Below are 17915 nucleotides of genomic sequence, written 5' to 3'. Positions count from 1 at the left end.
GCTGCTGGTGAAGCCCAGAGAGAAAGAGAGAGGCAACGGCTGTTCAACAGCTGCCACGGTGGCTGTGGATCAGACCCTGCCTCTCTCTTCGGGCCTGAGCCACAGCCCCCTCAGCAGTCAGTGCTGGGTCGCCACAGCAACCCAGCACTGATTGCAGGACTGACTTCCGGACAGTCGAGCCTTAGGTCATTACGAACCCTGGGTTTTTATATATTAGGATTTCTCCTTCTCCTTCTCCCTCTTCTTAAAGAATACCCATCCATGTGGTCTGAAGCTGTCCACTGGGTGCACTGGCTCTGAGGCCTCCAGGGAGGTGCAAAGTCAGCCATTGCCTGGGGCCTCCCAACAGGAACTATGGAGCAATCCACAGATGGTTACTACTTGTGTTGGTCTTGGAAGTGCCCAGGTGAGGCCAAGCTGTGAAGCAAGGCTGGCTGCTGCTAGTGCTGGGTCTTGCTGATGCAAGCTGATGCTTGTTTGAGAGATATTTGGAAAGTCTGAAGCCTGAGCCAGGGCAGGCCATTCATATGAAAAAGCCGCTGCAAACAGCTTAGGTGGGGCTACAAATTGGATGGGGTGGGATCTCAGGAAATCACCAGTGGAGATATCCCTCCTGAATAAAAAAACACATGTGGGTGTCCGACCACCCCATTCATGTCTCTGCCCCTCCTACCAGCCTCAATGTGCTTTCTTCTTTGCTTCTCTAGTTGTAGGGCTTCCATTCAGTCAGCTCTAAGGTGGTTCTGAATGATGGTGGTTCTGTATTTTAATTGTAATTTTGATGTGGCTGTGGGAGGCGGTAAGTACTGGCATTTACCTGCACCACCATCTTGGTTCTCCCAGGACATCTCTTGCCCTTCTTATACCACCTTGGCTTACTCCCTCACTGTATGCAGGTATTTGTTAAACTATTTAAAATAGTAACTTCCCTTTTGAAAACTTGTTAATAGACTTCATCTTTTAGAGCAGTTTTAGGTTCATAGCAAATCGAGAAGAAGTTACACAGATTTCCTATATCTCTTCCTTTCTTAGCATCTCCTTACTTTCCAACACAGCAAGATGCTCCAGGCTCAGCCTTTATGTTCCCTGCCCCCGTCCTGGGATCAGCCGTTTTACCAAGGATCCCTGGTCTCTTTTATTCGAGGATGGTATTAGAAGCCAAGATTTCGGTGCTGGGTGTTTGTTGCTGATAGAGTGTCATTGCTTCCCGGCCCTCTCAGCCCACAGCCTGGAGGTAGATGTGTGTACTCTGGCCCCTGTATGCACACACATCTATAAACACTTCTAGATGTAGCCACCTGTATATGTATGAAGCTGACCCTGAATTCATACTGATGTCTCCAGCTCTGACCCATCACCACGTGAATCATTTCCACTGCCTCCCCCTTGCTTATCTGTAACCTCCACCAGCAGGGAGACACAGGGTCTCTCACTGGCCAGTTATATAACCATTCTGTTCCTGCACACCTCACAGTGGTGTCCAAACTGTTTCCCTGAACCCCTGTGCTCATTTGTTTTTACCCCTCTACCTTCTTTATTCTTCTCCATTGCACTTCACACCACTTGCAATGTTTATTTTCTAATTTCCTCCTCCATGACAACAGGGACTTTCACTGCTGGGTCCCCAACCCCTAAAACTGCCTTGAATGAAGAAGGGGCTCAATAAATATCAGCTGAATTATTAAACGAATGAAAAGTCTTTATGCTTATTACCATAATTAACAAGTCTCAGTCAGGCCTTTCTTATCTAGCAATTCGTTATTTAGCCTTGAGATACTGTATCTACTTCAATCAAATTATAATTGAGGAGCCCTGGCCAGGTGGCTCGGTTGGAGCACCGTCCTGTGCATCAATAAGTTGCAAGTCAGGGCACACACCTACATTGTGGGTTCCATCCCCAGTCAGGGCATGTATAGGAAGGAGGCAATCAATCAATGTTTGTCCTCCTTTTTCTATTAAAAAAAAAAAAAAGGAAAACAAACAAAACAATAAAAACATCTTTGGGTGAGGATTTTAAAAATTATAATTGTAGAATATAATTTAACCTTCTCACCAATTCAACTGACTTCTCTCCTTAATTGCTTCGATTATAACCACCTAACTGAAACAGCGAACTATCACAATCACAGCTTCTGTTCAAGTAAGCCTTAGAGCAGTGGTTCTCAACCTTGGCTGCACATTAGAATCACCTGGGAATCTTTTTAAAATCCTGATTTCTGGGCCTCATCTTCCAGAAATTCTGTTTCTTTGTTATGGGGTGGGGCCACAACATTAGTAACAAAGAAACAATTTCCGGAGGATGAGGCCCAGAAATCAGGATTTTAAAAAGATTCCCAGGTGATTCTAATGTGCAGCCAAGGTTGAGAACCACTGCTCTAAGGCTTACTTGAACCACCGTCCCCACCACTTTTTTAAAATGTATCTTTATTGTTGAAAGTATTAGAGATGCCTCCCTTTTTTCCCATTGACCCCTTCCAGCCTGCATTCACCCCCCACCCCCGACCCCAGGCCTTTACCACGTCATTGTGTCCATGGGTTATGCAGATATGTATATAAGTTCTTCCCTCTGATATGCCGCTGTCTGTTCCATGTTTCTATGTCTCTGGATCTATTTTGTACGTCCACCAGTCTTCCTCCCTTCCCCAAATCCAAAACTCTCAGACACTGCCAAATTCATTTAAATTTCCTAGACGCTTTTGATTCCAGCTATCTATTGATAAATATTTTTTCACATTTGTTAGGAACTTAAACAACATAATCATTATCATAAATTCAAATCACAGAGTTAAATGAGGAATTACATCAAAAATTAAACAACTGGTTGTAAATTAATCTTCCAAAGAACTGTGAGAGCATGTAAAATAATTTTTGAAAAAAGTACACATATTTGCTCTCTGTTCCTTAGTGTGGAAGCCTGAGGTTTAAGAACAAAGACTAATAGGAAACATATGGAAAAGATCAGTAACAAGATGAAATCTTGGTCCAAAGTCGGTCAGCCACATTTTACATACCAGTGTCTCAAATAATAAACAAGATTTTTCAATATTGCCAAAGTATCACTTGAATTAATGTACACTTTTTAAAAATCTGAAGTATAACAAAATAGTGTGAATTCTTTGTAAAAACCCAATGACAAACACTATTTTGAATGGAAAGCAAAAGCAAAATGAATTCCAGAATTTACTCTACCTTATTACTTTGCATAATCTTGAAAGAATTTCCCAAAGAATGAACTCAAAAAGTTCACTGCCAAGAGATACAAGTTAACTCTTTTTAAAATATGAAAACATTAGTATAAAAATATATCAATTAGGCAGGAGAGACAGTTCAGTAAATCAGAAAATGGTCTACATTTGCAAAATAAAGGCAATGGTAATTGGTCAGCAGAAGCTTCTAATTCCATCTTCTTCAATACTATGTACGTGTTTTTTATACTACTAATAACAGGCAAACTAGAGATATACTTTCTGAGGGCAAAATACTGAATTCTATAAAAGTAGAGATTAATTTTTATTTCGAAAGTTATTAGAAGCCATTCTAATGAGTATATTTGGGAGGAAGGTGATAGCTAATAGAAAAGAAGATATAATTCTTTGTATGAAAAAGTTATATATTTAATCTGTATCACAATGACAATCTATTTTATTTAAAAAATTAACTAGATGTGAAATACTATGTTTCTAATCCTAGTTTGAGTCTTAATGAAAGAAAGCACTGGTATGAACATTAGGGTATCAGACAAGCAAGGTCTCCAAATAATTCTGAGTTCCACCTTAAATTGCTGAGACACTGTGCTCTTTGTTACAGTGGGCCTTAATTTGAAGAATTCTTTGGCATGAACATGAAAATAAAAACAGTAATCAGTACATGCTGTTTCATTTAGCTATGTTTGCCCTTCATATTAGAGGAAATTCTTGCCACACCTCAAACCAAACTTAAGGGGAAAAGAAAGAAGTAAGCCACATAAATCTGACCAAGAACACAAACATCTTAATTCGAATCCACAAAGTTTTGGATAATGAAAAGAAGTACATAATTTTAATTCAACCCAAGTGTTTTCCAGGCAGATTATATTTGCTTAAATTGCAACAGTGATTCAAGAGACAGTCCTATTTGAGCATACAGTTACTGTGGATTTTTAAGAGACTGAGTTAAAGAATTTAGGAATTTCTGATTCATTTACAGGATTTGCAAATTCATCAACCCCTGAAAACTAAAGCAAACTCAACAGGTATGATGATACAATAATTTTCCATTTTTAAGAAAGTATTCCTACTGTTTAAAATAGAAAGTATATTTGATTTGTTTGATGTTAAAATAGATTGCAACCATCATAAAAGCACAACTTTTTGAAGCAATATCTGGTAAAGGCTACATTAAAACTCTGATTAGCCAAATTATTCAGGGAAAGAAGTATTATAGTGAATTTTCTAACTTAAGATCTACCCTCTATATAATCTTTGTTTATATATATTTTTGTTTTGAATGAAAGGTTTTTAGATTAATGGAATGATTTTCTGTCTCTCAACTGTAAATGACAAACACCTAACAAGTGCCTGGAGCCATAGATCTGAGCAGTGCGAGAGACTGGTGGCAGGGAGATGGGTGTTTGTACAAGTTTCACTCTCCACCGACAAATACCTGGTATAAGAATGTTTTTGTTTTCATTTGCCTTTCTCAAAGATATGAGTGCTCTATCTAGTACTGAAGGATCTAGTTTCTTGAGTATTGGTTATTTAAGATTTAAATGTATTATGGCTAAAAATAATTTTGAAACTTCTGTATTTTAATAGCAAAAGAGCCTTATTTCCTTAGGCCTTTGAGTGTAACAGTGATGGCATACTAATTCTACAGAGTTAAATTTAAATCTGCTTTAAAAAAATTCTGAATCATATACTAATACTAAGTTTCTTATATTCTAGTTTCTGTGGCATACCAAGAAAGCAATTAAGTCTATTTTAAAATAATAAAATGTTATGAGGCTTTCCAACAACTTTAAACTTTCAAGAACAAAGTTCTATCTCTTAATTAGAATGTTCCTGATGAAAGCAGGAGTGCCTTTTTCCAAGTTAGAGAAATGTTATAACATTGAAACTTTTATTGCCATAATATGGAAAATTCACACCAATAGATAGTTTTTAAAACTGGTAACTTGTATTTTACTTTCCTTTTCACATTTGTGATTTTTCTACCACATAATGTAAGAGGAAAGTGAAGAATACAGTATATTGTGATGGAGACACATTCAATAGACAAGAGAACAGCCACATTCTCTGTGACCATGTTCATTTAAAGAAATATCTGTGATGAAATAAATGCCTAGAAATAATCAACATTAAGAACATTAATGTTCTCAATCAACATTAGTTAATGAGCATCGTTAATGAGATGAAATCTATTGATTTATTAATCCAATCATACAGTCAACAAAATGTTGAGCATTTATACAGTGTGAACTGTACTAGATTCTGTGAAAAATTAGAGGTCAGGAAATGAGATGCTTGACAGTGAGTTATAATGTTTTGCTATGAATTATCCTATAGGAAACAAGGCATAAATTATAGAACATAAAAGGTCAAAAGTAATAAAAATATGCTTAGTAAATGACTGAGAAGAGATTCATTGAAATAAGAGATCATTGTAATGGACAATTATCATGGGTGAAGTTGAAAAGGAATAGAAGTAAGAGGAATAGAAAATAATGGGCATATAGATGGAGATAGGATGGATTTCACACCAGAAAGTTACTAATAGTCACAAGGCTAAGATCTGGGGCCCCGGTTCTCAAGAAGTAAGGACAATGATGACAAGCTCAAATTTAGAAGAGAAACCTTAGGTCAGGGGTGGGCAACCTTTTTGTGCCAAAACCAGCAAAATCTCTAACTCAAATTCTTCTGCGTACCAACCCTAATTTTTTGAGAACATGTTATGCCTACTTGATATCTCTTAATGTGTACATATGTGAAGAACCTTGAAGAAATAATAAAATTCATTCAAGCGACAAAAACACAGTATATGATGATGAAAAATACATTTATTTTTTAATGTATACATGTACACTGATAGTCCGACAGAAAACTTTACGAGACTTAACAAAATTCATCACTGAGAACAAAGATTCACAATTATAAGTACCGCGTGCTAACCGATTGCGCCACTGGAGCTCCAAGATTCACAATTATAAATGGAAGATTATAAGAGAGGGTTTTGCGTGCCAGCAAAAGTTACTGGCGTGCCATGTTTGGCATGCATGCCAGGGGTTGCCCACCCCTGCCTTACTAAGGGTCTTTTTAGGTAGCCAAGGAGACCAAAAGTAAATGCACTAAGAATCCCTTCATTTCCAGAGAGACTCCATCATCTTAAGGTCTTCATTCCAGGTAAAAGGTATGCAATTAGGTACAGGATCAAAAGTCTCCTCTAGATCTTCTTTTTTCCCAATAACTTATCATAATTATTGGACAACAGAATTTTGACTTTAATCCTCAAATGTAAGGTTACTAATTGATGATTGCTAGCTTTTTTTTCATTTCATTGAATTTATTGGGTAACAGTGGTTAACAAAATTATACAGGTTTCAGGTGCACGATTCTACAACACATCATCTGTGCACTGCATTGTGTGTTCACCACCCAAGTCAAGTCTCCACCCATCACCATTTATCTCCCCATACCCTCTTCTTCCTCTCCCCCCTCCCGGCAATCACATTGTTTTCCTTGTCCATGACTTTTTCTCTTTTTTTTCTTTTTTGTTCTATCCCTCCACCCGCTTAACACAAAATTCAGAGTTCTGATGAGGAACACTCTTCAAAGTTCAGCTATGTAACAGTAAGCTTCTGAGACTCCTACATGCCATGAGCCCACGCAGCTGCTTATCTTTGCTTCTGCTTCTATTTTCATCTTTCTGGGACACAGCAATCTTATAGAACTCCAACTCCATGCATGGTATAGTGAGACTGACATGAAGTATGAGAAGTACTTTAAAAAGTTAATATACTATATAATAATAAGTATAATAAAATAAGATAAGTTTAATATATAACTTATCAGCTAGTGAATAAAATGTTTAAGTTGTTCTATATCCATTCCTGTTAATGTCCAAATGCCTGGGCCAAATGAATATCTATATTAAAGACTTCCCTGTCCCTACCAAGCAGGGCTAAGCCACCAACTGCCACAGCACTTGTGTCTCTATTGTGAGCCACATTTTCCTCTGCCTGAGAATATGGTGTGTTGTGTTGAGTCTCTCCCATCCACTAAACCAGGGGTCCTCAAACTTTTTAAACAGGGGGCCAGTTCACTGTCCCTCAGACCGTTGGAGGGCCGGACTATAGTTTTTAAAAAAAACTATGAACAAATTCCTATGCACACTGCACATATCTTATTTTGAAGTAAAAAAACAAAACGGGAACAAATACAATATTTGTATTGCATGTGGCCCGCGGGCCGTAGTTTGAGGACCCCTGCACTAAACTATTACTCTTTATAGAAGGGACCATGCCTTCACAACTTCATTTCTATGTTCCCCACCAAGTACAGTGCCTAATCCCTAGGAACTCAAGACATTCATTAACTTTAGTTAACCAAACCAAATAACTACTAATAGTTATAAGATGCTTCCTAACCATGTTCACACTCCCCATTAAGCATAAGTCACTAAGGACAGCAGGTGAGGGAGGCCCTCCCCCGCATCCCCCACCCCCCAGGGCAGCCAGCAATAAACTGCCCTCTGGAGAAAGACCACACTCCTGCCTGCATGCACACTGCTGTGTGAGGATCATGGCTCAAGCACACATTAAATTATGTGCGGTCCCAGAGTGTCAATTCCTCAAGTCAGAACTCAGGCCCTAAGGAATTTACAGATTTTGGTCCAGATTGACTGTAACAGTTTTATTTTGCTCCAACAGTTAACCACCAGTTTCCCAACACCCCAGCCTTTGCTACTTATATATTTTTGCTCATCTCTTATATCTGGAAATCTTCCCTATCTTCCTCTATGAGCAACCTAACATTCTTTCAAAGTCTTATTCAAATTGCCACATCCTCCATGAATCCCACAGATAAGAAGGAACAATGGATCAAGTCTAAGGAGATTTACAATAAGAAACTTTATGAATTTCAAAATCACAGTTTAAAATACCAAACCATTACTGTTTTGACATTTTCTGTAGATGGGGATAAGATTAATATATAATGAAAATATATTAAACAAATGGTTGATCCTATTTTCTCGATAAAAAGAAGCAGCAAGGTCACCATCGAAAATCAATTGAGGTTTTGGAGGCTTGTCCAGGAGAGAGAAGAGAATAGCCCAAGCAGATGTTGCTGGGCAGCATTTGAATGGTCATGAATTTAAAGTTCTACAAGTTGGCATGGTCCTGGTTTTTTCTTGTCATATTTAGCTGCCTGAGTCAGGCCGAAAGTAAATGGAGAACTGAAATAACCAGAAGAGTATGAAGCTGTAAGGGGCCAGAAGCTTATGGCATGTGCAAAGGAGTGATGACAGTGATGCACTATGTAGTCTAGGTTGGTAAGAAGGAATTGAGTGTACTAGGAGGTATGGATAAGGGGCAATGAAAAAAATAGTAGGCTCAATATATTTTAGATCCCACTGAAACTGAAGAATTATTGCAGTTAGAGTTACTACGTAGAATAAGTTAAAAAGACAGGAGATAGTGATCAGAGTATGAAGGGGTTGCAGCCTGGTAACGGCAAGGCACATGGTATGGATGCATGGAAAGGAATGAAATGGTGGGGAAGACTGGAGAAAATACAACTGAAAGCAAAGAGATCAGGGGTCTCTGACTCTACTTGATTAACTACTCCAATTCCCAAATACACACAATATTTAATTCTACCAAGTTTTAGTTTCTAATAAGAAAAGATATCAGGGTCTACAGCAGCCTTTCTAAAATGAGGCTCTACCAGAGAAAATTATTTAAGTAACTATTTTTTCAATTATCCCAATGATGAAAAATGGCTAGTACCATTCTACATGAATAGGAGATAACATAATTTAATTCATATAATAACATGTTAGGACATTAATTCTCTCATAAAACCCTGGATGACAAGGACAGAGAAAAATGGATTCAAAATAAAAGGTATGAGTAAACACTGACTTTGGAGTTGAGAAACATCCTGTTGTCACTGCAAATCTATAGTCTAGTAAACTAGCAAGACAAACTAAGATTCTCTTAAAAGATGGTTATTTAGTCTGGTTCGATGCAATATGTGACTTTAAAAAAGACAAAACAAAACAACAACAAAAAGACAAAACATCCTTACTGCTATTTAAACATCATTTTTCTTCACCCAGCCCCAATCCCCTCCCCTCTGTCAGTCTGTTCCATGCTTCCATGCCTCTGGACCTATTTTGTTCATCAGTTTATTTTATTCATTAGATTCCCATATAAGTGAGATCATACGGTCTTTGCCTTTCTCTGACAGGCTTATTTCACTTAGCATTATACCTTCTAGGTCCATTTATGTTACTGCAAAAGGTAAGAATTCCTTCCTTTTTACAGCCTCGTAGTATTCCATTGTGTAAATGTACAGCTTTTTTATCCACTCACCTACTGAGGGACACTTGGGCTATTTTAATTTTGGCTTGAGCACTGTCTATTCATTCTGGACATTTTTTTATATCTATACTAATAAAAGGGTAATATGCTAATTAGACCGGACATCTTCTGGACGTCCTTCCGGACAAAGCCATGGTGGCGGAGGGCCAAGGCAGAGGCGATTAGGGGCAATCAGGCCTGCAGGGGAGAGCAGTTAGGGGACGATCAAGCTGGCAGGCAGAGTGGTTAGGGGTGATCAGGCTGGCAGGCAGAGGCGGTTAGGGGCAATCAGGCAGGCAAGGGAGCAGTTAGGGGCATCAGGCTGGCAGGGGAGAACAGTTAGGGGGCGATCAGGCTGGCAGAGGAGCAGTTAGGGGGCGATCAGGCCGGCAGGCAGAGGCGGTTAGGGGTGATCTGGTTAGGTGGTTAGGGGCAATCAGGCAGGCAGGGGAGCAGTTAGGGGCATCAGGCGGCAGGGACAGTTCAGGGCGATCAGGCAGGCAGGCAGGTGAGCGGTTAGGAGCCAGTGGTCCCGGATTGCGAGAGGGATGTCCGACTGCCAGTTTAGGCCCGATGTGGGATAGGATCGGGCCTAAACCGGCAGTCGGACATCCCCCCGAGGGTCCCGGATTGGAGAGGGGTGCAGGCCGGGTGAGGAACCCCCTTGCCCCGTGCACGAATTTCATGTACCAGGCCTCTAGTATTTCAATAGATATATATGTGCATCTCTCAACTTACACAAAAATTTTTCTAAATTTCACTATCTTTTCCCACAATATATTTCCTTTTCTCCTTGCAATAGGACAAAAAGAAACTATGGGCTTTTTAAGTCCAGTATGTATCCTTTTCTTCTTTCTTGGAGGCAAAGTATATTGTCAATATGAAAGTTATCAATGGGATGAAGATTATGACCAAGAGACAGATGATGTTTACCAACCAGAATTCCGTTTTCATCAAAATGTGGACTATCAAGTGCCTTTTCATCCGCATGCTTTAGGCTGTGCCAGTGAATGCTTCTGTCCACCTAACTTTCCATTATCCATGTACTGTGATCATCGCAAACTCCAGCGTATCCCAAATATTCCAGCACACATTCAGCAAGTCTATCTTCAGTTCAATGAAATTGAGGCTGTGACTTCAGACTCATTTATCAATGCAACTCATCTTAAAGAAATCAATCTCAGCCACAACAAAATTAAATCTCAAAAGATTGATCATGGAGTGTTTGCTAAATTGTCAAATCTACTACAACTTCAACTACAGCATAACAACTTAGAAGAATTTCCATTTCCTCTTCCTAAATCTTTGGAAAGACTTCTTCTTGGTTACAATGTGATCTCCAGACTGCAGACAAATGCCGTGAATGGACTAGTAAACTTGACCATGCTTGATCTCTGTTATAATCATCTTGATGATTCTATGTTACAAGAAAATCACCTAGCCAAAATGGAAAAATTAATGCAGCTCAACCTATGTCATAATAGATTAGAATCAATGCCTCCTGGTTTGCCTTCTTCACTTATGTATCTGTCTTTAGAAAATAATTCAATTTCTTCTATACCAGAAGGTTACTTCAGTGAACTTCCGAAACTTCATGCTCTAAGAATGTCCCACAACAAACTACAAGACATCCCATATAATATTTTTAATCTTTCCAACCTGATAGAGCTCAATGTTGGACACAACAAACTGAAGCAAGCATTCTATATTCCAAGAAATTTAGAACACCTATACCTAGAAAATAATGAAATTGAAAGTATGTAAATTTTCATTATTTTTTAAAGATATAATCTATGCTTTATACATTGTTGAAAATGATTGCTTTAAAGTTGGCTAGGAAAATGGGAGAAACTGGTCCCAGAGAAAGGTGTGCTATAAAGTTTATAGTCTTTTCTATTAAATTTTATCACCTTAAACATTGAGAAATAGTACTGTAGAGTATATGAAGAAATACGTGTATTCTGAGTAGTGGGACTATAGAAGATTTTCATTTTTTTCTTTTTGAGACTGTTTCTACTAAGAATTTATTACTTTAATAATTTATTTATTACTTAAATTACTAAGTTTCCAATGAAGTCATTTATTTTGATAATATAGAATTCATTTATAGTTTTATGTTCATTTTATTATTTGAGTCACTGTAAAAATAAACCTAATTCCACTTATAAGTATTCTAATTAATAAAACTAGATCTATATAACATTTTAACAAAACCCAATATAGGATGATGAATGTAATATAGCAAGACTAATTTTTAATTTGTATTTTCAGATATCAATGTTACAGTGATGTGTCCATCTGTTGACCCACTATATTACCACCATTTAACATACATTCGTGTGGACCAAAACAAGTTAAAAGAGCCAATAAGCTCATACATTTCCCTCTGCTTCCCTCACATACATAGTATTTATTATGGTGAACAAAGAAGCACTAATGGTCAAACAATACAACTGAAGACCCAAGTTTTAGGGAGATTTCAAGATGACCCTGATAGTGAAGAACATGATGATCACCAAGAAGACTCAGAACAAGAAGGAACAGAAGAAAATGTTGACCCTCACTATTATGGAAGTCAAGAATGGCAAGAAACTATATAGGTGTACATTTATGGCTTCACAAAACTTATAGCTCATGATAATAGATGAAGAATTATGTGTTAGTATAAAATCAAATACTTAAATTTAAGGTATTGGTATACCATCTGCATAATTACATCAGATTAGAATTTACTCAAAATGATACAAGCCTTAAGAAATATAAATTAGAATAACAAGTGGAAATCAAAAACTAAACTTTAAACATAAAAATTTTATGTTGAGAAAAAGTGAGTATGTCCTTTCTATTAACAGTAATTTTTCTAAGAATGATGAAAGAAGTAGCATCAAAAGCTTTGAATTACTAGGAGGATTATTTAAATGCAGACAGGTTACATTCCTGTAATAGGCAGCCATTCACTTAAGGAATACATTTTTTTTAAACCTGATCTCCAGAAAAGTCTATTTGGATCGTATTACCATCACCGAATCCACCCCTTGGCCCTACCACTTAGTGCTTAAGATGATACTTCTGATTTTCAAAAGATGCCACCCTACTAAGGACCCAGGCAAAGAGATTCATAAAATAAATGAATCCTATTTTTCCCTTAGAGCTTCAAAGCAACAAAATTTTAAACTCTGTGTTTGGATAACTAAAAAACACCAAATTATCTCATTACAATCTGTATTTAGCAAATTTTAGAAAATTCCAAAACAGTCTTTACTGTGTTCATTTTAACTGGAATAAATGTTTTATAGTAAACTAAAGGCCCAGTGCACAAAATTCGTGCACTCGGGGGGGGGGGGGGCTGGTCCCCTCAGCCTGGATTGCAAGAGGCCGCAGGCGAGGCCAAGGGACCCCACTGGTGCACAATCAGGGCCAGGAGGAACAAGGGAGGCTGGCCAGCCGGGGAGGGACCGCAGGAGGGCTCTAGGGCATGTCCGGCCCATCTCACTCAGTCCCAATCTGCAGGACCCCAGCAGCAAGCTAACCTACCGATCAGAGCATCTGTCCCCTGGTGGTCAGTGCACATCATAGCAAGTGGTTGAGCCGCTTTAGCAAACCATTAGCATATTACGCTTTAATTGGTTGAACAGACGACCTGACAACCCGACACTTAGCATATTAGGCTTTTATATAGGAGGATTCACTCAAGAAAGATTTCTTTGTTTTAATTACATAAAGATTTGCTAATAAATAACTACTTTGTTCAGAAGGTTAATATTAGCACAAGAAAGTATATCAACATTATTAAACACTTCTATTTTTCTAGCACAATTAATTAGGAATTTATATGTGTATTAGCCAATGTTTATTTACATAATGTTAAAGTTGAATAAAGTTCCTTTAAAATTTGAACAGATGGGTTTTGACGGTCTCGTTAAAACCTTAAAAATTACCTATTACCTATCATTTTGAAATATTTTAACTATACCTTATAATAGAGATGATCTACCTGCTTTGATGAACTTTCTTGATTTATTAGGCTAACATTGCATAGAATTCCTCAAATAAGAAATAAACACACAAATGTGGGGCGACCTATACAGAAAATCCAAATAAACAACAATTAGGACAATATGCAAAGACCAGACATGTAACACTCTATTTTAGAAGCAGTTTTCAAGTTGTCTTTTTTTTCTGGAAGTGACAGTTTAAATGAAGCCTCTAATGCTCTTTATAACTTTAAGTTATTAGCATTTAGCAGAAATAGTACCCACCTGACCCCAGGAACAAGCTCCACAATCCAAAATGAACAGACAACATTCCATTCTTTCCTTTAATTAACATTCATCAAGTTATTTGGTGTGTAGGGCTTAGTAATGAGAGGTCAAGAAATGGAGTACCTACGTGGGACTGAGACATATAAGGTACAGGTGCGAGGTAAAAGCCAGAGCAAAATGCTAGTGATGTGGGGAAAGCCCACTTTTTAAAAATAGGATTATAAATGTAAAAATTTATTATGAGTTAATATGTGGAAAATACTGTGGGTGTTTTAAGACACAAGAAATTATTAATAGAGTGTTTCTTACCTAGAATAATTTAAAAATTACTGAAGAGCCATCACAGAACTATAAATGGGAACCACAATGAGATACCCTTTCACACTCACAGGATAGCTATAATAAAAAGACAAAATACCAAGTATTAGCAAGGAGGTAGAAAGGGGAGCCCTCATGCAGCACTGTTAGGGATATCAAATGGTAAAGCTGCTTTAGAAAGCAGCCTGGCAGATCCTTAAAAAGCCCATCACTATGACAGCAATTAGGACAATATGCAAAGACCAGACATGTAAAACTCTATTTCCTAGGTGCATCTCTAAGAAAAATGAGCACAGGTTCATACAAAACCATGCACAGAAATGTTCATAGCAGTATTAACCATTAAGAGACAGAAAGCACACACCAATGTCCATCAACTGGTGAAGCCGGTGAGCCAAGACAGGTGGAACAGGGAAACTGAGGCAGAGAGCTAAACACACTGAAGCAATTTACACAGATACACAAGGTCCCCTCCCCACAGATAACATCTAGGCTTCAGTTGTACTTCAGCTCCAGGCCCACAAAAGCAGCAAAACCAGGTGGGCGACACCAGGACCAGCTGCGATGACTGACAACCCCGGCCCTGGCACTGACCCATCAGGGGAGACCACGGCCCTGGAGGAGCCCACCTGGAAGGCTGTCGAATATTCTGCTGGAACCCTCCCCTGACACCTCCCCTAAGGTTCCCCTGTGAGACTAAGGACCCCGTGCATTTGTCTCCTCTAGGAGCAGCCCCCGAAATTCCCTCCCCCCCTCCCCCACAGGCAGGCACCTAAACCCTAAAGGACCCCACTGGGCTTGCAACCATTGGCAGCTCGTCCCAGGCTCACCCCTGAACCCCTTCCCAAGGCCCCCTTTTCTCTGCCTTCCCAGAGACCTAAGGCAGCCCAGCCTGGCTCTCCTGTTGCTGCTTCTATGCTAAGCCCTTTCTTGTTTTACTGTCCCAGCTTTAATAAATGTTCCCTCATGGTCACCTGGGCTCCTGTTGTGAATTATTTCCTGCACAAATTCAAGAACCCACACACTATCGGCTGGCCCCAGGCAGACCCACCAAGGGCCAGGTCCCCTTTTCGGTAACTAATTGATAAACAAAATGTAGTATATCCACACAATGATATATTATTCAGCCAAAATAAGAAATAAAGTAGTAATACACACTGCAACATAGATAAACCATGAAGAGATTATGCTAGTAAAATTAGTCAGAAAAGGCCACATATTCTATCATTCTTTTATAGGAAATGTCCAGAATAGGCAAATCTATAGAGACAGAGAGAGATAATTGGCTGCCTGGGCTAGGAGGAAGAGGAATAGAGGGAAAGTGGGAAGAGGCAGATAATGGGTAGAAGGTTTCTTTATGGGGTGATAAAATATTCTAAATTTATTGTGATGATGGTTGTACAAGTTTGAAAATACTAAAACACTACTGAATAATATACTTTAAAAGGGTGAAATGTATGAGATGTGAATTATCTAAATAAAGCTGTTATTAAAAAATTTTAATGAAGAAGATCAAACAACTAATTCTAACACAAGGAGGAAAGAAATCAAATGCTAAAGTGGCAGAAACTATGAAAAGTGATGTTGCTGCCTGAGGATGACCAGGACGTGGTAGAGAAGCAGAAGGTTTCAAGTGAGTAGGAACTGACTGGTCAGAGTGGAGAAAACACACTCCCAGGGCGAGATTAATATAGAGATAGGGGAATTCCTTCTTTTACCTCTTCACTCTTAAGAAACAAAAACAAAGCCCTACAATTTTCAGAATTTTGGAGCTTCTATTTTTATCTCATAAACTGATAAAAGAAAATACATTTTCATCCTCAAAGAACAACCTTAGCGAAGAATAAAACTGCACAATCTAGCAATTTACAACAAGGAATTTGAAATCAGATGCACCTGGGTAGAAGCCTGACTTCATAGTTCTGAGCTAGCTAACTTCAGAAAGTTACTTATTCTAGAAGCTTCCCTTTCCTCATTTCCATAAGGAAGGTGATTCTCATATAACTGCTATAAGGATAAAGAGAAATAGTGTACATAACAAAAAATGTAACAAGCCCATGTCAGTCACTGGCAGGCAGCAAGCCAGAACCAGGATTTCAGCATGTCCGTCCAGCACCTGCTGCATCTAGCTGCTCCCCAAAAGTCAGCTGCCTTTTGCACATGTAGGTGCTCTCTCCGAGCCCCTAGAATGGATCAGCCCTCTTCAGGTTCCTTCCAAGATTCTACTCATACAAAAGATCAGTGAACAAGAGAGACTTGACTCAAGTTTCCTTAGGAGATAGGGGGGTGCTTACATCACATACAGGCAACAAACCTATTCTAATAGCCATCTACTCGTTCAACCTTGCAGAGCACCCGGACAGCCTGCCAGGGAGGCAGCAAGGTCAAGCCCTTGCAGTGCATTGGGAGGAAGAGTTGCACTCTGCTCGGCTCCCTCCCAAGGCTGCACAGGGACACAGCACAGAGGGCCTCCAGCCGCAGGGCCCAGGAGAAGACAAGTTCACAACCTTCTTTTGTTATTCTAAGAATATACTCTAAGGAGCCCGCCCCAACTATTTCTCATTAAAAACAAAACTAAACAAAAAGGACAAATAACACCCAATGCTTTCTTTAGGAGAAAGTGAAGAATAAAGGACTTCTTCAACTTGCACATCAAAACTGCAGATACCTACCAGAGCTACAGATAAACCCAGTCGATCTGATATTTATAACAGGAAAGAAAAAGATAAAAATTCATCTATTTCCTCATTACACCTTAAAGTATTAGTTATATTAGCTACTAGGCTGAACTGTATGACTATTAACTAATCCAATCATACCATGAACCCAAGCTTAATAAACATAAAAGCCCAACATCCTTATAGAAAGGAAATAAAAATAAAGAGTATTTCATAAATTTGCTCACAATAATACTAGTTGAGAATGTTTAGCTTGTGTTTAAATATTAACTGAAACACTATACATTTTGCCTTTATTTCTTAAGTGGAGCCATTAAACTAAAATGGAGAGTGTGCATATCATGTAACACACTAACCACCTCCATGGGAACAAAACGGAAGAAATAAACCTGTCTCTTCTGCATTCTTTCCCTATTGCAGAGAATTCATATGACCCCTAAACCAAACTCATTTCCTGGTTCCCAATCTGTTTTGTCTAAACCTTAGAAATAGAGCATACTTGCAGCTGGAAACAAAATTAAATCATAGCAGCTAAAAATCCAAAGTTTTTTATATGTTCCAATTGTCTAAATAAATATAACTATGGCTAGCAAATATGACATAATCATGGACATGGTCTGTCATTAAAACCTAAATATGTTGCAAATTCACCATATAAAGATTTATGTACTACTGAAAAAAATTAAACTCACAAATATGATACATTTTTTACATGAACTCTTCCTTATATTGAGTCATACTTCCCTCCTTTTAAATGTCACCCTTTAGTTTGAGAAGTTCTGGGTTAACCAACTGACTGGGCTTCAGGCATAAGTATGAGATCTGAGATGGAGATTCAAACCATAGATTTCCCATAAAATCTTGAAATATTCCAAGATTTTGTATTTAAAGAGTCTATAAATACCTGGCCACTGGGTGATTTTCAACAGGGGCGATTTTGCCCTCCAGGGGACACTTGGCAATGCCTTGAGACCATTCTGTTGTCCTGCTGCAGAAGTGAGTGGAGAAGAGTTACTGGCATCTAGTGAGCAGAAGGCAGGGAAGCTGCTAAAGGTCCAGTAAAACACATGACAGTCCCTCCCAAAAGGATTATCTGGC

The 17915-nt window shown here is 38.6% G+C and overlaps 2 protein-coding genes across 2 annotated transcripts in view; one reads left to right on the top strand and one right to left on the bottom strand.

Moving 5' to 3' along the window:
* Nucleotides 1–17915, bottom strand: part of CENPP (centromere protein P) — a 222340-nt gene that overhangs the window by 138687 nt on the left and 65738 nt on the right. The window lies entirely within an intron of this gene.
* On the top strand, nt 3919–12883 carry OMD (osteomodulin). Its single transcript, XM_005881658.2, has 3 exons — nt 3919–4231; nt 10362–11315; nt 11831–12883. Exons 2-3 carry the CDS (start codon nt 10376–10378, stop codon nt 12157–12159), a joined length of 1269 nt encoding a protein of 422 aa, XP_005881720.1. The 5' UTR covers nt 3919–4231; nt 10362–10375; the 3' UTR covers nt 12160–12883.

This window comes from Myotis brandtii, unplaced genomic scaffold (assembly GCF_000412655.1).
Source record: "Myotis brandtii unplaced genomic scaffold, ASM41265v1 scaffold684, whole genome shotgun sequence".
NCBI lineage: Eukaryota > Metazoa > Chordata > Mammalia > Chiroptera > Vespertilionidae > Myotis > Myotis brandtii.
This window is presented reverse-complemented; position numbering and strand designations above follow the sequence as displayed.